At 34.6% G+C, this 26,898-nt stretch overlaps 1 protein-coding gene across 3 annotated transcripts in view; it reads right to left on the bottom strand.

Moving 5' to 3' along the window:
- The window catches only part of LOC149565216 (putative NAD kinase 1), a 361,956-nt gene that overhangs the window by 139,310 nt on the left and 195,748 nt on the right, over window positions 1-26,898 (bottom strand). For all 3 annotated transcript variants that reach the window (XM_089818767.1, XM_089818768.1, XM_089818769.1), the window contains exon 7: window positions 2,928-3,034. In XM_089818767.1, the coding sequence (XP_089674893.1) occupies window positions 2,928-3,034 (107 nt within the window). The remainder of the gene's footprint in view (window positions 1-2,927; window positions 3,035-26,898) is intronic.

Below are 26,898 nucleotides of genomic sequence, written 5' to 3'. Positions count from 1 at the left end.
TGATGTATACAAAGGAAACTACACAAAGGAAGGATCCGAGGGAAAATTGCCTAAGGGAAACATCCGAGGGAAGTACCTAAAGGAAAGTTCTTGAGGACAAGTACTTGAAAGAAGTATGGCAAAGTACCTAGGGAAACACTTGAGTGAAGTACCCAAAACGTACCTAAGGTAAAAAGTATCGAGGGAACACTTGAGGGAAGTGCCCAAGGGAAGCACCTTAGGGAAAATACTTGAGGAAAAAGTCCCTAAGGGAACTACACGAGGGAAAAGTAACCAAGGGAAGTACCCCAGGGAAGCACCCCAGGGAAAATAACCGAGAGGGAAAAGCACTTGAGGAAAAAGTACCTTCAACACCTTCAGCCCTTAATCAATGGTACTCGGCATCCTTTGACATACATCCAAACATTTTGTACAACAATGTTACTTCCACTAAAAGATCCAATTGTAGATAATTCCTATGTCATAAGATTATTGCAAATATAGGAATGAATCATCAACACAGAATATACACCAACAATATTGAATTGCCAAGAACAAGATATTTGTAATTATATTTCCATACAATAGAGATAGATCGGACAATGAAGTACAAAGTGAAATATTTGAAGCGATATTTCCAATAGATGACTGGGGCGAGGAGTTACTCCCTATCAGAACTATAATATAGATGAAATATCCCAAATGGATATTTGCTCTGCTATTGCTATAATGCTTAATTATATAAATTATATTTTCCTATAGATTTTTCTTTGATCTTACAGAGCTAGAGAGAAGTTGTAGAAGAATGTTGTTTCTTTTTGTATTTTTCAGAATATAGGTATTACAATGAATAAATAACAGTAATTGATAAAATAGAAGTGATAGAAATCATATGCAGCAATACATACTAATCTAGAAATGATTCTAAAACCATACTAGCAGAGTCTGATCTATTTCAAAATAGTAACAATACAGATGTGCTTCGAACAAGGTTGACGCCAGCTGAGAATGGGATCCAAGTGAGCTGCTACAAAGAATCGCCAGGCTGAACCAAAGTGGTCGCCTTTCCTAAAAATCCACTGCCTACAAAATGTGACTGAAATACTAGAAATCAATCCCCTATATTGATCAAATTGTATGCATAAGAACCTTTGAATTTGATCTTGTTGAGGGCTACGTCCCAACAAATCTACTCTCAGTACTAGGGTTCGTGTCCTAGGTGAGGAATGCTCTTCCAAAGAAATGGCGTCCCAAATAGGTAGACAAAATGATAAAAGATCCTCACCTTTAGGTTACCATCTCCTCATATCCCCTTTCCAAGGCAAATCAAAACCTAAAGTGGATTTCATTCGAACTTTATAATATAACATTATTTCCCCAATAAAGGTGTCCAAATAGAGAGAAATCATTACTTTATTAATGACAAATAGCTCCAAGCATCAAATAAGTCCTTGCAAGTGATAATCAAATAGTAGAGAATGACCTCTTTCCAACGAGCTATCACACATAGGTAAATCGATCCAAATGGAGCCAGAAAACTCCTTATTACTCCAAAATGGCTAAACACTTAGCCTTATTTAAATTATTAACATGCTAACTTAGGAGAATATTTAAATATATTAAAATATTTTGCAAGTAGCCAAGGAACAACCCAAACACCTCCAAAACATGAAACTGAGTTTTGTCACCTACCTGTGATTGATGTTGGACAACCTGGGCCAACTGGCAGTCTTACCCTCAAATCTAGGGATACTCCTAAAAAATAGGGAACACACCCAAATCTCCTGAAATTGAGATCATGGGTAATCTCATAGAACCTCAACTCTGGAATATGTCACAACCTCCTAAAAGGTAGGAATCTCCTCCTAAAATCAAGGGACTGCTCTCAACTGATCTACTACTGCCTGAAATACCAAATCTGGACATTGAAAACCTTGACCGAGTCCTTAAGCATCACTGCCAGCCTACAAGACTCGATAATAGGCTAACTCTCATGTCACTACTCGACAGAGCTAAAGAGGGGACATGAAAATAGAAGAGGGAGGAACTTGCACCTTCAAAATTGCAACAGTGTTGAACTCCAACTAGAATTCATAAATATAGGAAAACATCAAATTCACCATAACTACTACTATGCCAAACTCGACCTTATATAAGGCTCTGAGAAACTTCCCAAAGAATTAAAAATATGTCGACACGGCCAAGAGACTACCAATTAATAAATTAAAATAGGCCTGAGAGATTATAATTATTAATATCGAGGCCATACACATAATCTTATTTGAGCTATTACACTGTTGTTTTGGCCCTCTTTATTCAATAACTAAATTAATTAATTAAAGAATTCTTTGTCTTAAAATTTTTGTAACCACTTAATTAATTAATTAAATTAGGCCATGTTATTAAAATTGGGAACATTACACCATACAATATTGATAGTAAGAAAGTGGATTGAAGTTGGAGGGAACTTTATCAAGACAAAGAATGCACATGATAAATCAATTAAAAAATTGTCAATCCTCATTGATAAATCCTTACTAAGTAATGAACTTTTACCTCAATCAAGTTCACATGCAAATATCTATAGTGATACTCATAATAGTCAGTCAATTCTCTATTTCCTTCATTGAATGGATGATTAGTAATTCCATCCATACTCGGTTACAATGGAAAAGTCAAATTATCATACCATCAACAATCAAATAAATGTGCCATACTTAAGATATGAAAGAAATTATTTTTATCAATAGAAAATTACAAGCCCCTATGTCAGAGTTAGAAGATAATATCCTGTATGACATGGAATAAGAAGAAACATGCCAACAAAAGAAGGAAAGAACAATTACTATCTCACAAGAAAAATTCAGAAGACACTATCCTATTTAGAATCATAGATAAGGAAAATCTTAACAGAGACAGGAGTAAATATAATTCAGATGTTTACTCACCTTTTTCCCAGGATTGTACAAAATGAAAATCCATACTCTCTGCAAGAAGATCCTTCTTAACTCTTGGCTCCACAAATATGGTTACCTTTTTTTCATCTACAAGCCACCTACATTTTCAGAAAAGAAGAGATTCTTAGTTTTACATTTAATGTATTTCTTTAATCTACAAGTCACTTGGAATTCAAAAAGGAAATTAGTTTTTACATTCAACTATAATGCAGTTTACAAGCTCAAAAAATCAAATTCAATTCAAAAAGACAGGATGTTCATTAATTGAAATAAAGGAAAAAGATACACAATAAACACAAAACTGATGCATTATGTAAAAGAAACACAAAAAAATCAAGCTGTAGACAAGTCTTGATATCATATTCAGTTGTACTTTTAAATGTATCGTTGATAGCAAAATTTCATGGTTTTAAATAGAAAAATGATCCTACACATTGGAATTCATATCTCAAGGTTGAAAGGAAAAATAGTTATATTTTGCACAATCACATAAAAATATAGTGAATAAGCTTTGCCATAATATTTCATATGTGCAGAGGTAGATTTAAGGGTGGAAATGGCATACACATTAAATTTCAGTATTATGAAAAATTAACTAATGCTCAAAGAATTGTAATTACAATTTATGCATCCAAGATAAAACAGATGAGTTGTTGCTGAAAATAAATGGATCACTCATGTAAATGAAGCCAAAAACAACAATTTAACATAGACAAACATTAGCAGAGGAAAAAAAGGATATAATATTTCTATTGGTCGATGGCAAAGAAAGCGTATGCAGTTGGACTTAAACTTGGGTACAGGGAATAGTGACCTTGAAGAATGTCATAAGAGTCAAAAAACTTTTTTTTTTTTACAAAGATGTCTATGCTTGAAGCCCAAATGACACAAATTCAGGCTGAATACGCAATCACATTATTAATTGTCAAAGAGAACACAACAAAGACTCTTGGAAGTAGCAAAACAAATGACAAGAGCAATTAAAAGACCTAGGATCCAAAAAATCATAAGAGATCAGTATCTTCTTCAGTTGGGCATGAATTTCCTAAATTATCTGCCAACTTTCCATTGTGTTTCAATGACATATTATATAGCTTGTTCTGCTATTATAAATGAAGAATCTCAGGTAACCTGAAGGGATATATATTTCTCCTGTCTTGGTAACAGAAATCTTCCCCTAACATTCTCAATCATATCGCATCATTTCTTTCGGTTCATTTGTATTCCTTTGGAGTCAATTTATAACTCTCTTGCACCCAATTGGGGCTTGGCTTCTGTTAGTTCAAAAATCAGAGACACAATTCATGTATGGCTTCTCCCACTCTTTCATATGTTAATATTCATTTTAGATCACATTTTAAATAATGCTTGACCGTCTGATCTGTAAGAATGTATATTCTCTGAATCTGAATAGCAGAACATGTCTGATATGGAAATATACTTCCACAGTTTTCATGTTTCTTTTTTCTTTTCTTTTTTTAAAATAGCAATATTATTCATTCTTGTGGGAAAATATTCAAAATATCCTCTAAAATCTACCTTCATGGGACATGAATACAAAATTATAGCTAGAATGGGCAGCATATAAAACCACTAGATTGACCTCGTTTCATAAATATATAACTGTTTCAACAGTTTAGCTTATTTAGAAACAGAAGACTCTTCCTGACCATAAGATAGTCTTCGCTCACTAATAATTTTCTTCAATGCTCTGTTGTTAGTAGTTTAGAACCTATTAGTCACCATTTTCTAGAAGCTATTGATAAATTCAATTGAAACATTGATTTATAGGTAATTCTAATATGATGTATATCAAACTGAAAAAAATAACCAAATATTATCTACATGTTCCTCTTTATGCTTCAAGTGCAACTTAATGTTTCAGTCCTAGAACTAGAAGGTAAGTCAATATCAAAACAATGATAGATTGTTTCTCAAAAATGTCTTTGTTTCCTTCCATTGCATATAATTCTATTTCTTTTGTTGCTCCTCTCTCCAATTCTGCAAGATCTCCATTAGTAAGAAGCAGTGTTACACGACTTGGACTCACAAGCTGATTTTTTACGCAAACTCAAACTTGGCACGTAGACTTGGTCAAAACTCATAGACTTGGCAAATTGAAAAACCCAAGAAATTCAATGACTTTTAAGATTTAAAATTTGTTTCATGCATCCTTTAATAAATAAATCTTAAGGACACAATAATCTGATCAAATAAGGAAAGAGCCTACAACACAATGATAACTTGTGAGCCTCTCATGTGAGAGGTCTTGGGTTCGTGTCTACTCGAGCTTAACATTTATAATAATTAATTCCAATACATTAAAAAAACTTATCTAGGGCTCGGCCGTTTAACGATAAAAAATATTTAAAAACTCATGAAATAGAAAGTACTTTAAACACATACACAGGTTTACTTTCAAAAATATAAATGAAAATTTTAGGGTTTAGCTGTAAGAAATAAGTTAAAATAAATAACACATTAGAAATATACAAAGTCAAATGTCTAAAAAATTAATGGCATTGAAAGTTCAAAAGATATACCAAAAGAAAAGCTAGAGCTTAGAAGTCAAAAGTTCAAAGGAGCCCATATTACTGATTACTCAACCTTGCACGCCTCCTACATGTGCACCTAAGATAGGTTATGGATAATGATGCAGCCATGATATCTACCTGTATCTCAGGCTCAACCTTAGTGACATCTAGATACTAATCCAAATCTTCCCCGAGGTCCTACTATAGTTCTCCTTGTGCTCTAGCCTCCTCCTTTGCCATCACTACTACCTTTGCCTCTACATCTATGTGATCAATCCCTACCACCTGTTCATTGTAATGTCCCCACTAATTAGGATAAGAATACTTGCAAAACCAAAATTAGTATTTATACAACAATAAAGCATACTTAACACTACTCTATCCTCTATCCTAACCCTAACCTTAAAGACATCTCCATATCGGGATCGAGAACCCTGTTGAGGATCCTTTAGGTCCCCGATTATTTCTTCATCTTCTATGAAGTGCTCCATTTAAGGTCATTCCTGGAAGAGACATTCTCTATTCAAGGCCCTTGTCACATATGCATATGTTAACATCTACGGAATATTCTGGCCTCATAATCATATTACGATCACTCTCTTCTAGATGGGTCTCTCTTGATCTTAAGCTATTAACATCACTCTCTTTCCGAAGGGACTCTCTTGATCTTAGCAATTAATGATTTTCTTATACATCATATTTATACATATAACTTGCATAAAAGGTTATTTCACAAAATAAGCATTCATGCCTTCTTAATAGAATATTCATTCCTTAAATGTTATATCCCTCTTTTATAAGTTATTCACAAATAATGTTCATACCTTTAGAAAGTAATAAATATTCTGACCTTCCACATGTTTGAACTCCTTTGGTGGGACATGCTCTTTAATGATTTAGATATGCCAATTCCCTGATATGGTTTCTATCAAGTGCAATCTTCAATATGTTCGAATTCCTTGACAGTTGGGACTCATTTTGGCACCAATCTCCAATCACTATCCGCAGTCTGATTAACATATGACTCCTAGAATATGATTTGCGGTACTGTTGTCTTTGAATCACGATCTGCTAGGTATTTTAAACTGAATGTGTAACTTGTCTTTTACTGGCTTGACTACTCCAACTTCTTTTTGTGGTCCTATTTAATGTTCAACTCCAAAAATATGATGCTGCCCTCGCTTGCTCCTTAGGTTTATTAAATACTTGACTTAGGCCCACTTGATGACGCGACCTGTGGAAAGCCCATCTATTTGCACGGTCAACACCTCTCATGTGCAGTTGCAAGTTGATCAGTATTGGATTGCATTAATTTAACCACTGTTTGATCCTTTCATTACTTTAATTGCATTTGATCATGCACTTCTTCATAAACACGACTGGTCTATGGTGAATAACATTTTGACGTGGTCAATGATGTAAATGGAAGAGTATCAATGACATTAAATGAGAATGTATCAATATTCAATATTATGAAATGAGGTATTTTTTAAGACTACCAATAAAAACTAATTCTTACATGGACTTAATGATTGAACTTAAATGATAGCGAATAAATTATATTAATTGATTGTTTAATGAATAAGAAATGGACAATTATTTGAAGATCATTGATAATGAGAATATATTAGCTCAATGTCATTATTTAATACATAACTGAATACATAGATTAATCAATTTTCATTGTCGTCCTTCTGTCTCGACTTTGCTAGTCCTCAAGCAATTTAAGAGTTTCTTCTTTCTTCCATGTGGTATCAGTTTCGAGTACAATTAGGAGATCAATAATTGTCCTAATCCTCATTCTCTTTTCTTGGGTGTCTAGAATAAATTTGGATGTTAGAGTGAGTTAACCTTCATCATCCAAGGGGTGTAACTCATCACATGGAGTTCCTAAGACCTTTTTGAGACACCAAACATGGAATACATTACGTATCTTGCTATCCTTGAGAAGTTCAAGCTCGTACGCTACTTCTCCAACCTTCATTAGTCTTTATATGGTGATTCCTTCTTCTAAACTTATGAAATATATTCTCTTAGATGTTATTGGCTGCCATATATATTCTAATACATTTTATTTGGCAATTCCCAATCCCTTATCTTATTATACTTTATTGGCTGCAAAGATATGTTCTCCTCATTGTGTCTATTATTATGGTTTCGGTGATTAATGCTTTCTCCTTATTGGTATTTGTTTTAACATTTAATTGTCTACTGTTCCTTTAATATGGGCAATCTTTGCTTTAGTTCTGCAGTTTGTTTTTTCTCTACAACAATTTCCTTGTCCATTATTACTATTTTTTTGCTCCTTCCCAAGTTGGTGTCTTTCTGTGCATCCTTATCTGTTCGTTGTTGCTGTCTATTCATTGTTCATTTCTGCAGTATCAAATATCGGTCTGTTCTTCCTTCAGTGGTTAATTCCTCCTCATCAGTAGCCATAATGATATCCATTTCATAATCAAAAGAGGTGTTCATTTAACCTCATTGAGTCTTAAGATAGACTGATCATGTTCTTTTATTTTGTGTAATAAACACTACATGTAATGGAAGACTTAATCAAATTTATTAGTTTACTATGTATGTAATCTTCAAGCATTGCATTTTGTGCTCATATCAATTCATTATAATAATGATGAATAATCTTCATAAGTTATCTTGCATGGTCATATGAATGTGAATTATATGGAGTCATCCATCTTCTTTTTAAATTACTTATCTCTGCAATAATTTTCCCTATGGTTTTATCCCCTCTCAACATAGAAGATATATATTAAGTTTAGTGCAATATATATTTTCACACAGGGCGGATCACCCATGACTAGCTCTTATGAGACATGTTTCCATTTATCTTACCTATTTATATTCGATATTACTTTCATTGATCCTTTATTATTTATTTGTTCCCAAACTCCTTACTTGAACATGGCTACAATCTGAATGAATGTTGCTGCACTGAAATGCATATCCTCAGCGCTCTCCCTAATTTCATTTTTGTTTTTGTTTGGTAATGCCTATTGTGTATGCTTATATCTGCTGGTATGTATCTGTTCACTCCATGTGTGCAATACTCCCGCCTTGTTTGCTCAACTATGATGCCCTCAAGATGTCTGGTTGTCCATGTTTCCACTTGCTTGGCAGATACTCTCTGCTTGCGTATAATTAGTATTATTTGTGTTTGACAGATGATGATTCAATTACTGATTGAACTGATTCCTTCTTGTCTGCATTTTTCATCTCCAATGGTTTATTATTGATATTTTCCTGCCAATGTCTTTGGATGCTAGTTTGTTTGCTTCTGATATATTCGGTGGTCCCGGTATAATTTGTGTTAGACATTCTAAATAACAAGTTAACTTGTCAATGATGATTTGCATATATATTTCTGATTGTAATTCTCTTCCAATACTCTGTGATAACTTAGTTGTCTTGAGATTGATCGATTTTAACTTTTATTTTACTTCCTTATGTCTGTGCCAACTGTGTTGAATGTTTCCTGTGGTTTATTCATATTATATGCTTGCTTGTGTGAGGCCGCCTGACTTATTCGTTCCTTATATATCATGTTTGATTTACCTCCAATATATTCTGTGATGAATTTGGTCTGGCTTTCCCTTGTGATCTGGCAGAGATAATTATTGCTTGATGGATCTTTTTATAAATTCCCTGCTCCATGTCGCGCTTCCTTCTCTTTTGATTGATCCTCATTCCCACACAGTTTATTTGTCCCGTGGTGTGTTTGCTTCTTTCCTGCAGGTTATATTATTTTTCTCCGCTTAACTTATATGTTCAGTGATCATGATTCCATTCATTTTGTATGTTGATTGGCCTGGATTCATCTGCATATTAGTGTTCCTTTACTTTCAAGCACCGCAAAACACATACGCCTGTTGATTATTCCCTGAAGCTCATATATAAAGGCATGTGCATGAATAGTGGTCTTTACACTCTTCATTTGCTCTATCAGTTAGGCTTTGATACCATGTTGAGTAACATGGATCATTTCTGCAAATGTAGAATCATGGCCATTGTTATTGATAACTTCCAAAAGCAGATTTAAGGACACATAAATATGAGAGGAGACATGTCTCATGAAGAGACATGTATCTACAGTTAATCATCATTAGTTAGTATATTAATAATATATATTTAAATCGTTTACAAATCTTGTGCTCATTCAAGCAACAACATGAGAATTACAAACTTATTCAAGCTCCTTTCAAGCAACCACACTAGAAACAACATTTGGAAACCAAGAGTCACAACTTAGAATTCCACAAAGATGTCCCTCTTGGGATTTGAACTAGGGTCTCCACAATGAGAACTCATTGCTTTAACCAAGCTAAACCCCTTGGATAGTATATTAATAATATAAATAACCTTATGTATAATATATAAATTATTATATATAATAATATATATGATTATTATTATTAAATATAACATAGTAATATATATAATTATTACTATATTATAACTGCGGCGGAGGCCCTTCCCTTAGCCTTAACCCTTACCCTTAAAATATAGGGGTGGGGTAGGGGTAGGGGTAAGGGGGTAGAGATTAGGGGGCAACTACTAGAACAAATAAAATGTAAGCAATCGTAGAACCATGTGCCCTTCCTAGTTCACGGAAGGGTAGGCTATTACTTTGATAATATATATAAGAATATTTATCTAGATAATGAATTTCATGATCATATCAATCTAATTGAACTACAACCTTAACACGTACTTGGGAAATGACCTACCATGATGAAGATGCAATCCTTTCCTTGCACTTTGTGAAACCTGGTAATGAAATCCATTCAAATGCTATCCCACTTCTAGGACCAAGGATTGGCAACCATTGAAGCAATTCCACAAGTAAGGTGTGTTTGGATTTGTTCTAATGGCAAGTAGAGTATTCCCACATACTCCAGGACATGATTCTTAAGGCCCTTCCAAGAAAATCTTTCCTGGATTTGTTTGTAGCTCTTCAGATATCATGGGTGTTTGTCCAAGAGTCAGTCAAGCATCTCCTTAAAAATTATTTCCTTAATCTTGGACTCGAGTACCAAATAGAGTTTTCCGTTGTAGTAAATGAGGTCGTAACCACCTTGTATCTATCATCCCATACTTGACCATCCATAAGTTCACACACAACTGTGTTCTTGGAATATTTGACCAACAAATGTGCCTTCTAATCCATTGAAGCATAGGATAAAGATCAAATGGAAGGCCTTCTTGACAAGCCATTAGCCACCACATTATTTTTACCCTTCACATAGTCAATATCAAATCAAATGCTTGGATTTTTCTTACCCAATTTTGTTGTCGTTTGTTCAAATCCCTTTTCTCCAAGAAGTATCTCAGATTGTTGTGGTCTGTTCACTCAACAAATTTTGCTTCAACAAGGTACTGTTGAAACTTTGTCAGCATGTGCATGATAGAGATCATCTCCTTGTTGTAGATGGAGTACAAACCTTCTCCTCCATAGAACTTTTGACTCTTGAATGCAATGGAGTGACGGTCATGCATAAACACCTCCCTAATGCTTTCTCCTAATGCGTCACACTTCTGGATGAAGGGCCGAGTGAACTCTGGTAGTGCTAGAACTGGATAGGAACTCATGACTTCCTTCAACTTGTCCAAGGTATGTTGCGCCTGCTCATCCCAATGGAAAGACCCCTTCATAGTCATATTTGTTAATGGGGCACTCAGTTGTGAAAATCTCTTGTAATGTCCTCATCATTAAATAAAATTAATTATACTATTTGTATTTTTATGGTCTCGATTGATTTATGTATACCTCGGGCCCATCTTTTATTTTTGGTCGTAGGTATTTTTTGTTGTATCGACACCTGTGCATCTCTAGAATTTCCCTCTGATAATTTATTTATGACTAGCATGCAAGATGTTTTTGGCATGTGACTTGAATTGTTTTATTGTGTTGTGAATTTCATATGAAGTTTTATTCTGATCGCCATCCTTGGAAGTGAAATATCTTGCCTATTTGGCTAATCACAACTTCGGTGGGATTCATCCCTCACCTTATTTTGCTATGTATTGTTAGTTTTGAATTTGACCATTTGAAGCACTATCATTGTTTGAATCAAAATTTACAGTTGGCAACATTGGTATTTGGCATCCATCTTGTTGGTATTCATTTAACCTAGAGTTCTATTAATTAATATTGCATGCAAACTCATTCATCTTGGTGCTCTGAGACCCAGTCTATAACCACCATATGACCTCAACATAGTACCACCGAATGTCATCATTGTCTGCAATTCTTATGACCGTATAACTCATTGACACTATATGCAACCCCTCATTCCAATTTGCAATATCTAAATTTCTCTCCACCTTACAACTATCTACTTCACATCGTACACCCACCATACTAGGCCACCATACAGCCTATCCCAACTGCTCATCACCACCACCATACAACCATTTTCTCTCTAGGATACCCTCCCTCTTATCCTCTCCGTACGACACCCACTCACTCATGCCTCACAATATAGTACACCCCTTCCCATTGTGTGTTATCTGCTCTTTTTTGCTATACGCTTTGTAACCTGACTGTATGAAAAAAAATTTGATAGCACGAACACACTCAGACCCAATCAACCCTATCATATGTCAAGAAGGAAGTCCCTAAGTTGTATTTATTGAACTAGTGACCACCATTATTGTCAAATTATTTGCCATAAGGATCCAAGAACATTATAGTGGGATCAAGGATGGTGATTCTGCTAGCTTGTGTGAAGTGAATGCAAGTTTGTACTAGGAAAAGAAGGCGTACTACTCTGTTGGTAGATTGGGAAAGCCACAAGACCCTACTGGAGAAATCATGACTCTTCTAAGAATGATTCTACATTTGCAGAAATGATCCATGTTACTCAACAGTATGCTCATTTCTTTGCCATCTCCACTAGATGCCAAACAACTCAAGTTATCAAGTTTTTCTTCCGATATTCTGCTTGCATGGTCTTTTGCAGAACATAGTGAGTCATAGAAGTAACCAATTTCTCAACACCTTTTGGATAGAATTATTTTGGTTGGAAGTGATAGAGTTGTCATCAAGTATGAGCTAACACCCACAAATAGATGGACAAATAGAGATTGTGAACAAATGGTTGGAGGGTTACCTCAAAAACTATGTTTCAGCACAGAAGAAGGCATGGGTCTATTGGTTACAATTGGGAGAAGATTGTTACAACACCTACCACATATCGAGAGGTATGGCACTCTTCAAAGCAATGTATGGTTATGAACCTTCGTCATTTGTGGATCTGGCATTGGGTGACATTTGCACATTGAGGGCTAATCACTAGCTATAGGAGAGTTTGGATATCTTGAGAGATCTCAAGGATAACCTATAGAGAGCTTAGAACTAGCAAAATATGTATGTTGACTGACACTGGATTGAGTGGAGTTTTGAGGTTGGCAATGTATATCTCTAGCTTCAAGAATACAAACAATCTTCCTTGAAGACCTATGGTAAGGAGAAGTTGAAGTTTTGTTTTGATGGACCCTACAAAGTGGTTCAAAAGGTGGGCAAGTTTAAGGGATTAGGATTCACAACATTTTTCACATGTTGTGCCTCAAGAAGGTCGTTAGGAAGAACATCACAGTGTCAAAGAAACTGCCCCCCATAGACAAAGAGAGGAAATTAATTCTAGAGCCATCTAAGATCATTGATGTCAAAGAGAAGAGGCTAAGGATGCACACAATCAAGGAGATCCTTGTGTGATGAAAGGATCTTCTGATTGAGAATGCTACCTAGAAAGGCGAGCAAGTTTTGGAACACCCAAGCTTGCAATTGCTTGAGGGAAAGAAAGTCTTAGGTTAGGATGATTGTAACCTCCCCAATCTTATTAAATAATTTAATTTAATGATTTTGTATGTATGGCCTCAAAATTAAAGTTCTATCTGTCAAGCCCATTTTTATTTAGTTGTTGATAGCATGTTGGTTGTATCAACACCTTTTGTAATCCTTTCGGAAGTTTCCCTGGAGCCATATTTAAGGTCGGTTGGTAGGTTGTTGTAGGTATGTGAACTTGATATTTTATTTGTGATTTCAAATTCTAGTTGTTCTATTGTCTAACATTGCAAAGGTGAAAGATCCTCCCTACTTGGCATTCACAGTTTTGTTGGGAGTAGCTCCTAGCACTATAAATAAATACTTTTCTCTCAATCTAAAACTATTGTAGATTGAAATGCTATTATTATTGAATCTGACTTTCAACTTGCATCACTAGTGTTTTGGAGACTACCTTTTTGTGATCATTCTTGTGCCAAATTATCTTTCATAATATATATTTGTGCCTTTCCCTTTTCCATCATAATTACAGAGTTATCTAAGTATGAAAAAGAACTGTTAGGGAGGACCTGTGATTGTAGAAGTCACATGTAGGGAGTGATTGACACCGTATGGCCTTTGGGTTCATACACCACTATCAAAGGGGTTATAGTGTCTATACATCACCATACAACATGTATACATGAGTAGGGAACATCTCAACAACTGTACGACATTCCACCGAGTGCCTAAATACATCGCATGATAATACCTAATACGCCAACAACATACAGAAGGGGGAAGTGTTGACATACAACATGGCCAGAATAGGCTGTGCAATAGTTGTACGACATAGTGTCAAGGAAGGGTTGCCACACACATTAGCAAGTCAGAATGTAGATTTTTTAATATTGTATGGTATTGCGCGTCTTGTACATGTTGTGCTAGATCTGCATAGAGGTCATTGACTTGGTATGCAATCACATCTATTACAATCAAACTCTCAACATGGACATTACATAAGCCACCAATATTTACATTATTGAAGAGAGGCTACATTCTCCAAGATTGAAAATCACGACAAAACCTTAGGTTTCTTCCTTAAAGACAAAACTTCTTCAAGAAAGAAAAGTGTTGAATGATTCAACAATAATCCGATCCATTTTCAAAAAGCCTTTATATATTGTTTAATTTTTATTTGGCTTCATGTCATTAAATTTCACTTAAGTTTCATTTACCTTTCCCTCCATTTGGTGCACAACAAAATAATATAAAGTATATTTTAGTAATCACTTATATCTCCCTTTAAATTGGTATTTTACATTATTCCTCATATGCACTTTATAATTTGAATTTATTATATTAAGTCTCTTTAATTATAAAGTCACATGAAGTCAATATCATATCCCCTTGAAATAATAAATTATTATTAAACACTTTAACAATAATTAAATGACACATCTCCATTAATAACCATTATTTAGTGATTCTAATATCATTGCTAGCAAATCCAGTGTGCCCACTATTAGTCTAGATGCATTACTCAAAATAGTAAGGATCCCTCTCGAACATCCATTGACTTACTATAATTATTAAGTACCCCAAAACATACTTATAAACCTCTAAATAACTTGGTCTCTAAGCATGGGAAAGATTTGAAGATGTCAAAGCTGAAAATTGTCACTTGAAAAGCTTTGTGATTCCCAAACCGGCTCCCTTGAACAACTCCATTAACCTATGAGGATCAAGAAATTGGAAACATTATAGTTAGTCCAACCATTAGTCATGACGACGCAACTCTTCTTCCTCGATAGCTTACACTAATCGGCAATTATGGTTTTAACATCAGCCACCGATTGATCCAAAATAGGGCCATTAGCTGATCATTATTAGGGGCGTTGAACCCTACACCATAGACATTAGTAGCACCTATCATAATTTAGCAATAAGATGACCTAAAACAAATCAAATAAACAAAATAAGTATTAAGTTTTATTTTAACTTAAAAATAAAATAATCGATTTGGTGCAACCTGAAAAGAAAAAGATTAAGACAAATAAAATAAAAATGTATACTTTTTGCATGAAATCGAATGATGTTGAACCAAAAATCTCTAATTGGACTTTTCGCAGCGTCATGCTTCTTACTCTAATTCATGCTCTCAAGTGACGGTTGAGCACCCATAGTGATGCTTGGAACAAAAAGTAAATCTAATGTGGATTTTTTTAATAAATATAGGGCCCAGTGCTCACACTAGCACTACCACTACTTGCAAATGCACGAAATGGAGGCCAAGGAATTGAAGAAGCCTCTCCACCAATGTTTTCCATTTCTTCCATTTGTTTTGTTTTATATCATTTTTCTCTTGTGATTCCTCTATTTGAGCTTGCACTTCACGTATAATTTCAATGGGTGCTTTTGTGTATGGTTTGGCATCATGATGTGGTATATGTGTAAGGTGATACTTCAACAAGTTAATACATCCCCCAATATTTTTCATTTTACAAAGAAAAAATGGTACTTCTTTTTTAATCCAAGGATGGCATGTTTCCAAGTAGTATCCTTTTTAACTAGGCATAAGGTACTAGTAGACCAAGACAATATGTTGCAATACATTATAAATGAAAAAAACATATCTATACATTCTAATTGAATTATTATAAAACAAAATAAAGAAATAAAGAATAGATAGGGTTTGTAGCTAAAGAATTAAGAAACAAAATAGCTAGCATTTGAATTGGATGCCTAGGCCCTCGACTTCTTATTTTTTCCATCGACATTAAAATAAACAAAACTAAAACAAATGTACAATAAAATGGAAATATGAAAGTAAAAAGTCGAAAAGCAATATTAAAAATGTAACTCGCCTATTTCATTTTTTTCAAAAATGAAGAAATGCTTCTCTAAATTTGTAGAGGTCTCCTCCAAATCCTTCTTTAACTCCTCTAAATACGTGAATGAAAACTACCGATTTGCATAAACGGTCAGTAATCTCCATCTCCTCTTCAATCGATCTACTAGTCTATTCTTCAATGCCTCAAATGTTTTGCTCAAATACCTTTTTGTCTCTCCTTATGTTTGCAAATAATAAAATGGACTTTTAGGGTTGAGAGGAAAATATAAACATAAAATGATCAAGTAAAAAGCATTAAAAATACGTTTCTTTTTCACTTTATGCATGTGATGCCATGACAAAGTCCCAAACTCATAACTCTACAGATTTTTTAATACCAATCTTGGCAGAATCTAGGTCCAAGGCTTCCCAAACCCGACGAAGCTCAACTAGCTTTGAAATTGCAGAGTCCTCGAATACTAGTAAGGACATAATTATTTTATTGACATTTTACTCAACATATGGATCAACATTATCCAACTCAATTGAAATAATGTGAAATTCTGTCCACCTTTCTATTTTGAAGGTGAAGCTTGAATTGAATGAAGACAAGTTAAGTTGCTCTTAAGTCATTGATTCTTTTTATTTGTGTGAATTCTCTCGAATAGGTGAACTCCAAATCATCGGAAAAAAATGTCAAATTGTTTCCTTACTAAGTTCATGTTTCTCTAGGTGAAATGTGTACAGTTCTGCAACTAGAGATAACAATCTGACTTCAGGATCAGAACTTATTTGAGTTTAGAATGAACCTTATTTGAATTCTATGTTCAGATATAAATGACAACTACAGATCTGACTAGTAATCACAAACTTGGATGAAATTATTCTTCTTAAGAATCCGTGGGAATATGACTGCTAGGAGATCAGACTTTTTGTTTCCTGTATGTCTCCGAACTGTAGTCATAATCCGTCTATATATCCCCTTAAGAGGGTATGTCCTTTAAGGGACATAACTCTTGGCACATAACAAATATATAATTATCCTAAATCGGCGACTAAGAGATACGTGTGTGTTAGTCTTAACTAATGATTAGTCAATAACAAACTGAGCATTTATTTCCAAATCGCCGGCTCATACAAAGGATATATAAATTATTATAAATGCCAATCCTGAGTATATATAGAGAGAAGAGTAAGGTACGATCTGTACCAGTTGACCTGAGGATTATCAAGGTTAAATTCTTAACACTCCCTCTTAACCTTATAATCCTACAAAGAGATATATCTAGCAACATCAGGACAGTTGTTAAGCAAGAATATATACTCTATATCTGTCTTTCTCTTCTTAGTATGTAGTATCATTGAACATATGATACAAAGTCATATTACTAAGCCTGTGATATGACAAATCACTGCTACTAGTGATAAGACACATGTTGTGACTCATAGAAACTGGTATTTCTAAATCACAACTAGACCCTGAATTTAAGATCTACCAGAATACAGGATAAAACCAAAGAATTTCTAGAATTCTTTCTTTATCCAATTTGTGACCCATGAACATAGTAATGTCACTATCACAAGACGATCAAAAATTCACCTGGATCTTACAGTAAAATATACTGTTAGGGCATTATCTAAGAGATCGTCACCTCTCCTAATGCCTTTACACAAGTATTCATTATTTCAGAGATCGTCACCTCTAAATAATGATTACACATGGTGGAGCCCATAACTGTCAATAGCCTGACAAATAAATGTTAACTTTATTAATAACTAAAGAGTACAAATGAATTACAACTCAACCATACCAAGTCTCTTTCTGAAATGTTCTATCTTTACTCTAGATAGAGGTTTGGTGAGTATATCTGCAGTCTAATCTATAGTACAAATGTATTCCAATTTAACAGAATTCCTGTCTACCATATCTCTAACATAATGGTAAGGAATTTCAATATGCTTGGATCTATCATGGAAAACTGGATTTACAAAGAGCTTGATGGAACTCTGATTATCACAATGAATGATCCTAGGATTCATGGCTTTCCCAAATAATCCCACAAGTAACTTCCTTAGCCATACTGCTTCTCGAAAGGCTATTGCTGCTGCAATGTATTCAGCTTCTATGGAGCTCTGAGCTACTAAGGATTGCTTTCTGCATATCCATGAAATCATCGCTGATCCTAAACTGAAACAGCATCCTGAAGTGCTTTTCCTATCTTTAACACTTCCACCCCAATCTGAATCGGTGAATCCATGCAAATCTAAAGCAACTTTCTCATATTTCAGTCCAAAGTTAACAGTACCTTGAAGGTATCTCATAATGTGTTTAACAGCAACTAGGTGAATTTCCTTAGGTTCACACATAAACTGACTTAATGCATGAACTGCATAGCAAATATCAAGCCTTGTATTAACTAGATACATCAGAGACCCAATTATCTGCCTGTAGAGAGTAGAATCTATTAGAGGTGATTCTGCAGCTGCTTCTTTAAGTTTATGCAAATTGTTCTCCATTGGAGAAGACATGGACTTACAGTTCAACATTCTGAATTTCTTCAAGATATCTGAAGTGTACTTCTTTTGGTTCAGAATGATACTATCTGCATTCTGTCGCACTTCCAATCCTAGAAAGTAATGAAGAAGACCCAAGTTTTTCATCTCGAATTCTCTGATAAGATCTTTCTTGCATTGATCTATAAGATTATCATCACCTGTAATCAATAAATCATCAACATACAATATCAAGATTACCATACCATCTTTATCTCTTTTATAGTACAAGTTCGGATCAGCCTCATTCTTAGAGAATCCTAAGCTAGTGAGATATTTATCAATCCTTTCATACCAGGCCCTTGGAGCCTGTTTAAGCCCATAAAGAGCTTTCTTAAGTCTGCAAACAAAAACCTTTGGATCATGAGTTTCAAAACCTTCTGGTTGCTCTATATAGACTTCTTCTAAAATCTTTCCATTGAGAAATGTTGTCTTTACATCCATCTGATGTACCTTCCATCCCTTAGATGCAGCAATTGCTAAGACAGCTCTAACAGTAGTGTATCTGGCAACAGGAGCAAAAGTTTCTTCAAAATCAATACCTTCCTTTTGAGAAAAACCTCTGGCTACAAATCTGGCTTTATATTTCTCAATACTTCCATCAGCAACATGCTTTATTTTGAATATCCATTTTGAAGATACAATAGAATTTCCTTTTGGCCTAGGAACTATTTCCCAAACATCATTTTTCATAATTGATTGATATTCTTCAGTCATAGCTTCTTTCCAGGCTAGATGTTTAATAGCATCAGAAGGATTGGTTGGCTCTATTTTGGATAAATCAATCATATTTGCAGTATAACCCGAGAATCTTTTAGGTCTTTTACTTTCTCTAATAGATCCTGAAGGGGCGGAAAAATGTTGAGCTGCTTCAATTGTTTTTATGGCCCAAAGTGGCCTCTTCTTTGAAGTTTCTTCAAGGTTTATTTCATCTTCGACCTCTTCTAAGTTCTCCCTTTGAGAATCAGATTCACTTATTCTTTCAGAATTTGATAAAGGAGAGGGTTCAAGGGAATTTATTGCTCTTTTAAATGCAAGATCTTCCTCAAAGATTACATCTCTGCTAAGTTCAATAGTTTTCTGTTCAGGTATGAAAATTCTATATGCTTTAGAAGTTTCGCTATACCCTACGAAGATACCCTTCCGTCCAGATGCTTCTAATTTGGTTCTCTTTTCTTTTGGCACATGAATGTAAACAAGACATCCAAAGATTCTTAGATGACTTATATTAGGTTTTATTTTAGTAAATGCTTCTTCAAGGGTCTTATCTTTAAGATAGGAGTGAGGGCTTCTGTTTTGGATGTATATAGCAATACAAGACGCTTCTGCCCAAAGATAGTATTCTAGATTTTGATCAAAAATCATAGCCCTAGCAGCTTCTATAATTGTCCTATTTTTCCTTTCAGCTACCCCGTTTTGTTCAGGGTTATAAGGAACAGTATACTCCCTCTTGATCCCTGATTCTTTACAAAAGGTTTTAAACAAATCTGAGGTATATTCTCCTCCATTATCTGTTCTAAGGGCTTTAATTTTATGTCCTGAAAAATTTTCAGTTAATGCTTTGAATTCCTTAAATCTTTGTAATATTTCTTCTGATTCTTTGCACTTTAAAAAGTAAATCCAAGTTTTCCTAGAGAAGTCATCTATGAACAAGACATAATACCAGAATCCTCCGAGGGAGGGAACGGACATGGGTCCACATAAATCTGAATGAATTAATTCTAGTACATTATTTGTTTTTCTAGTACTATCATGAAAAGGACTTTTAGTACTTTTGCCTAGGGCACACCCTTTGCAAATACTGGGGTGATTTTGGTTTAATTTTGGTAGTCCGGTAACCATCTTTTCCATAGTAGATAGGGTTTTAAAGTTTAGGTGCCCTAATCTTCTGTGCCATATTTCGTTTGAATCCTCTGCTTTGTGAACAAGGGCTTGAATGGGCTCTATATTTAGTTCATACAAATATCCCTTTCTTTGACCAATTACTTTAGCTTTCTTGATGGAAGAATTCTCAGCCCAAGTTAATACATTGCCATCCACGAATGCAACATTGTGTCCATCATCTTCTAAGGCTGTAGTTGATATTAGGTTCCTTTTTATCCTTGGTACATATAGTACATCCTTGAGAAGAAGAGTATTTCCTATCTTTAGCTTCAAAGTACAACTACCAATTCCTTTAACTGAATGTGCTGAGTTGTCACGAATAGTAACTTCACCATTAACTTTCACGGTCACGAAATCTAGAGTTTCCTTGTATCCTGTTATATGCCTGGATGATCCACTATCTATCACCCATGCCTTATTTGAGATTTCATTTGATAAGGAGGAATACAATACATGATTCTCTGGATCATAGGTTTCTTCTTTTCCGATAACATTTGTGCAATTTGCTTGTTGCTTGGAGTTTTCTGGACAATTAAATCTATAGTGTCCAAATTTTTCACACTTGAAGCATTTTATTTTTGATAGATCTTTCTTGGGTTTTCCATTCTTCTGATTTCTTTTATTTTTCTTGAAATGCTTTTTCTTGCCTTTATAAGAATTGGTATTAAGAACGTGAAGTTCTTCATCTTCCACTTTAGATTTTCCTCCTTTCTTTAGTTTTCTTGATTCTTCCTGAAGACAATCATTCTTAAGCCTGTTAAAATCGGGAAGCTGATCTCTAGCACTTATTCCTTGTGCAAATGTTTCCCATGATTCTGGTAGTCCATCTATGGCCATGAGTGTTAATTCGGTATCATTTATGATGGTTCCTATGCTGGACAATTCATCTCTAATACTAGCGACTCTTAGAAAATAAGAGTTTATTGATTCTCCTTTCTTTATTTGGATGTGATTTAGTTGTCTCTTTAGTGCAAGTACCCTTGTTGCATTATTTATTTCAAATGCATTTCGTAATGCATTCATCATATCGTAGGCAGTCTGGTGTTTTGTAAGCATAGGTACTATGTCATTATTAACTCCATCCAATATGGTTTGAATGGCTTTCCTGTTTCCATTGATCCATATAGATTTGTGGGGTTCAACAAGTGGCTGTTTGGATGCTCCATCAACAAACTGTCTAACATTATTTTCTTCGAGAATCATCAAGATTCTGAATTTCCATGTTTCAACATGTTCCTTTCCATCGAATCTGTCTTCAAGTCTGATAGAATACGCCATCGGAAATGAAAGACAATTACTGAATGCAAAAGGTCTGATCACTGAAAATTTGCAGAGCCTTAGATCTGATAATGAGGCTCTGATACCATGTACAGTTCTGCAACTAGAGATAACAATCTGACTTCAGGATCAAAACTTATTTGAGTTTAGAATGAACCTTATTTGAATTCTATGTTCAGATATAAATGACAACTATAGATCTGACTAGTAATCACAAACTTGGATGAAATTATTCTTCTTAAGAATCCGTGGGAATATGACTGCTAGGAGATCAGACTTTTTGTTTCCTGTATGTCTCCAAACTGTAGTCATAATCCGTCTATATATCCCCTTAAGAGGGTATGTCCTTTAAGGGACATAACTCTTGGCACATAACAAATATATAATTATCCTAAATCGGCGACTAAGAGATACGTGTGTGTTAGTCTTAACTAATGATTAGTCAATAACAAATTGAGCATTTATTTCCAAATCGCCGGCTCATACAAAGGATATATAAATTATTATAAATGCCAATCCTGAGTATATATAGAGAGAAGAGTAAGGTACGATCTGTACCAGTTGACCTGAGGATTATCAAGGTTAAATTCTTAACAAAATGGATAAAGAGGAGAAAACAATCAATAAAATAGTGTGCTTGGGCAATTTTATGCAAGCTGAGAATCTAAGCTTATGACTAGAAAATCTGAGCTTAAGTCTGTAATGTCCCCATTTTTGGCGAGTCTCTACAATTAATTGAGTCAATTCATCACAGGGACCCTCATGAGTTGACAATGAGATTTGAGGGTCTCCTTTGTGGACTTACTATTTTTAGTAAGTCTAACTCGATCAATTGTCATATTTGGCAATGCACTTGGTGACGCTAGCAGTTGGGCATCACCTTAATTGGATAGAGTTATTATTGCATGGGTTTCTATTTATTAATTAATTATTGAGTTTACATTATTATAAGACACTTTATTATATTTAATGTTATAAAACGATGTGTAGATGAAGCTCCTTAAGTGAAATTATGTTTGGGAAACTAAGTGCCATTTGGGAATTATAAATATAAGCCCATTGTAAGTGAAAAATATGTCGGATTGTTTATTTGCTTTTGATTATTTCTTCTGAGGGCTTTGATGGATATGTGATGTCTTTCCCAATCCATTGCAAAGGTATGGAATTGGTAGCTGACTTCTGAGAATTGTTTGATATCTCCATTGTTGTGTACATTGTGCTAAAAGATACTGTTGAGTTGTGATTTAATCTTCAGCTGAGGTAAGAGGGGTTGGAAATTGAATTCTAGGAATTACTTTGGCATTCTTCCTTTACTAGTTTTAATGTGTCTAATGAAGGTATTTTCTAGCTGGAAGTTATTAGTATTTGGCGTTTGCAAATTGGGGAATATTATAATATTATAATATTTCTTTAGTGGTCATCTTAGTTCGTCTTAGCTAGTTTCTATTTTTGTCTTTAGTTCAAGATCGTTTCTTTTAAAAACATCATCATTGTTAATATATATAAGGAACTTTCATCTCCTTTGTTTAACACATTCATTATTTTACAATAATATGGCATCAGACCTATTTTTTTCGAAAAATAACTTCATTGTTGAAATTTTCTAATTTATTTTTCGAAATAAGTTTTGAATACCTATAATTTCTTCATAAAATTTTTATACTAAGATTTTCAAAATGTTTGCTTGGGTATGATCATTGTTTCCTTTTGCAAGAATCCATTTTTTTATTCAAACCCAAGTAGGGTTTATGGCCATCATTATGCATTTGGTTTTTTCGGGCATCTTCTATATACTATTTCTGACCTCATTTTCATGCACATTTTTTTAGGCACCAATGTTCAAAGCAATTTTGTCTACAAAACAATGGTTTCTGTGCACGATTTTTGCAAAATTGTGGCCATAGTCTTGCATCCTGGCATGAAGAGCTTGCAACTGTGTAAAAAATGACATTCGTTTTTTGTGATTTCTAAGTTCCATTTTTTCCTGCAGATTTTTTGCATTCCACCCATACTTTCTAAGTTTTCCAACCCAAATAATGGTTGATTTATGCTCCTTTGAGGGTTTTTTATTACCCTCTATCTTTGCTATATGAACATACCACCTATTTCCACCATTTCTTTCACATTAATCTGCCATTTTTGAAGGTTGCTTACAGACAACTAGGGTTTCTTTTGAAACTCTTGATTTTTGTTGTGGATACAAAATCTTTTTGCAGATTCTTGATGAGTCTTTGCAAATCTCAACTGGGTTCGTCTCCATGTTTTTTGGGTGCATCATTTTTTGTGCCTCTATTTTTTGAGCTAGCAAAATGAACATCTAATTTCAAATTCTTTCTGGTATATTCAAGATCTCTTATGGATGTCCTTTCATTTTTCTAGGTCTTCTGTCAAACTGCCTCGAAGATGATGCCAATTTTTATATTCACATTTTTTTGCATCAAAAAATGTGTCATGGCATCTCTCACCAATCTTCTCTTGGAAGGCAGTCAACAATTCAATGGAAAGAACTACAACACCTTGAAGCAGAGAATAATGACGATCTTCAAGTACCATCACCTTGAGGTGCTTGTTCTCGGTACCAAGACTCATCCTACCACAACCAATGCTACTCAAGAGAAGTTTGATGAGCGTAATTGTGAAGCGGTTATGCTTATTAAGCTTTTAGTTACTGATGATTAGCTACCTTAAATGTCATCTGACAAGACAACTACAGAGTTCTGGAATACATTGAAGGATCTCCACAAGACATCAGATAAAAGCATAGCTTTCTTTTTGAAGAGCCAACTATTCTCTACTATTATGAATGAGCACGTGTCATTATAGGAACATCTTCTAAAGATTAAGGACATCAAAGATCAGCTTGAGGCCACTAGTCATACAATGGGGGAAGAGGATATGGTGGTCATTACTCTGAAAAGTCTACCATCATCCTATGAGCACTTTATCGAGATGCTCAACATTAATGCAACTAATGTTGACATCAAATTTCCATATTTGTGCACCAAACATCTGCAGCATGTCATGTCCCCAAATTTGAATGTAATAATTTAATTTAATTAATTAATTAATTGGTCCCAAAAATTAAATAATATAATAAAAGGACCTTTAATTAGTTACTTTAATTAATTAATATGGGCCCAAGTTATTATTTGTATTTGTGGTTCCACTTGATTTAATATATCTCGGACCTATTTTTATTTTAGTTTCCGTTGGTAAGTTTTGTCATTGGCTATCTTTGTACACCCTCGGAAAGGTTTTCCCCGATGGGTATTTAAGCACGGCTTGTATGTAGTTGTAGGTATGCATTCTGATTATTTATTTTGTACTATGAATTCCCGTTGGAATTCTCTGTTGTTCGCCATTTTGGAAGTGAAAGATCTTCCCTACTTGGCTTATTTAGTTTTGGTGGGATTCAACCCTCTCTCTATTTTGTTGCATGTAATACTTCGCTTGGATCTGGCAAGTCAGAGCACCATCTTTTGGCAATTACTATTTGAAGGTTGTTTGTGTTCGAATCTCTATTCTTGTTTGGCATTCTCTAATGAATTAGAAATTAATAGTTTAAAGTGCAGATTTGAAATCATTCTTTTCCGTACCTCCTCCGTTTCTCACAACATTGCGCAATTATTGTACGACCTCCCTTACTACCACCGTACGGTCCTCTTCATTCTACCGTACGGCCTTCTCCTTTCAATGTCTACACCTACCATACGGCTTCCCGCATCTCCTTCCATCCACTATACAACCAAGGTAAACTTTAAGAAAGGTGCCTCTAAAAAAGGATATAAAATATTGGCGAATCTTTTATTATTTTGCGAAAACAAAATTATTTTGATTTGCAAATCCCTCATTTTTTAATTCTAAGTATGATTAATATTGGCGATTATTTTAAAATTATAATATTTTCTATAAACTATTGAAAAAACTCAATAATAATAGGAAGTTCATTAATCACCATGGAATATTACAAATCAAAATTGAAATTTTTTTTACCTCATGGAATATTATGGGGATTGTTACACATACTTTAAATCAATAGAGAAAACTAAATATTGGTGATATATCCCTAAAGCAACTAATAATTATGATAATTATTGGTGAGTTAAATATATTTTCTCCAATAATATATTATATTTAGGTGACTCAAATCTAATCATGTAATGAATATTGTGGTGAATATTTGAGTTTAATTTTTTGAACAAAATAAATTATTGAGCGATTTTTTATATTCTACAACTATATTTTATAAAAGTATGGCGATTTAGGTTGTAACAAATCTTAAATTATTAGCCAAATTACTAGCCAAAAAATTCTAAAATTAACCAATTTGCAAATATTAGCCACTAAAAAATACCTTGTATATGACTACCTTGGTCATTCACTGTACGGCCTCCTGGGTCACCGTACGGCCGTAGTTGCACCCCGTACCACCCTCTGCCATCACCGTACAACACCACTTTTTGCCCCACACTACACTATACAACCTGTACCATACAACCTCCCCTTTTCTTGTACTACAACACTTAGCATTTGTACACCAACTTTGCCTATCTATATTGCTAGAAAAACTTCAGAAATGACAATTTTAAGAGTAGTTGCAGTGATCAGGATATTGCATTGGCCACTTGAAGCACTAACCTAAAGCACTGACGTGAAGCACTGGCCACCTGAAGCACTGGCCCGAAGCACTGACCCGAATCACTGGCCCGAAGCACTGACCCGAAGCACTGATCGAAGCACTAACCTGAAGCATTGATCCAAAGCTCTGACCTGAAGCACTGGCCACCCGAAGCACTAAGGGAGAACTACCTAAAGCACTGGCCACCAGAAACACTGAGGGATACTACTTGGAGCACACAACCAAACTATCTGAAGTACGCGACAAGACTACCTAGAGAAAACTACAAGACTTCATAAGGAAACTTTAGAATAGAACATTATAGTGGTATCAGAGTAGAAACCTTTTGGAAGAATTTCCAAAACTTTCAAGAACATTACCAAAACCATGCAAAACATTATAGTGGTATCAAAGATGAAACCTTTCAAGAGCATCTCCGAAACTTTCAAGAACATTACCAAAACCGTTCGGGAGCATCTCCG

The sequence above is a fragment of the Cupressus sempervirens genome, chromosome 3, assembly GCF_028749045.1.
Source record: "Cupressus sempervirens isolate cs-2001-9-10 chromosome 3, ASM2874904v1, whole genome shotgun sequence".
Lineage (NCBI taxonomy): Eukaryota > Viridiplantae > Streptophyta > Pinopsida > Cupressales > Cupressaceae > Cupressus > Cupressus sempervirens.
Note: the sequence above shows the minus strand (reverse complement) of the source record. Positions and strands in the feature narration are given on the sequence as shown.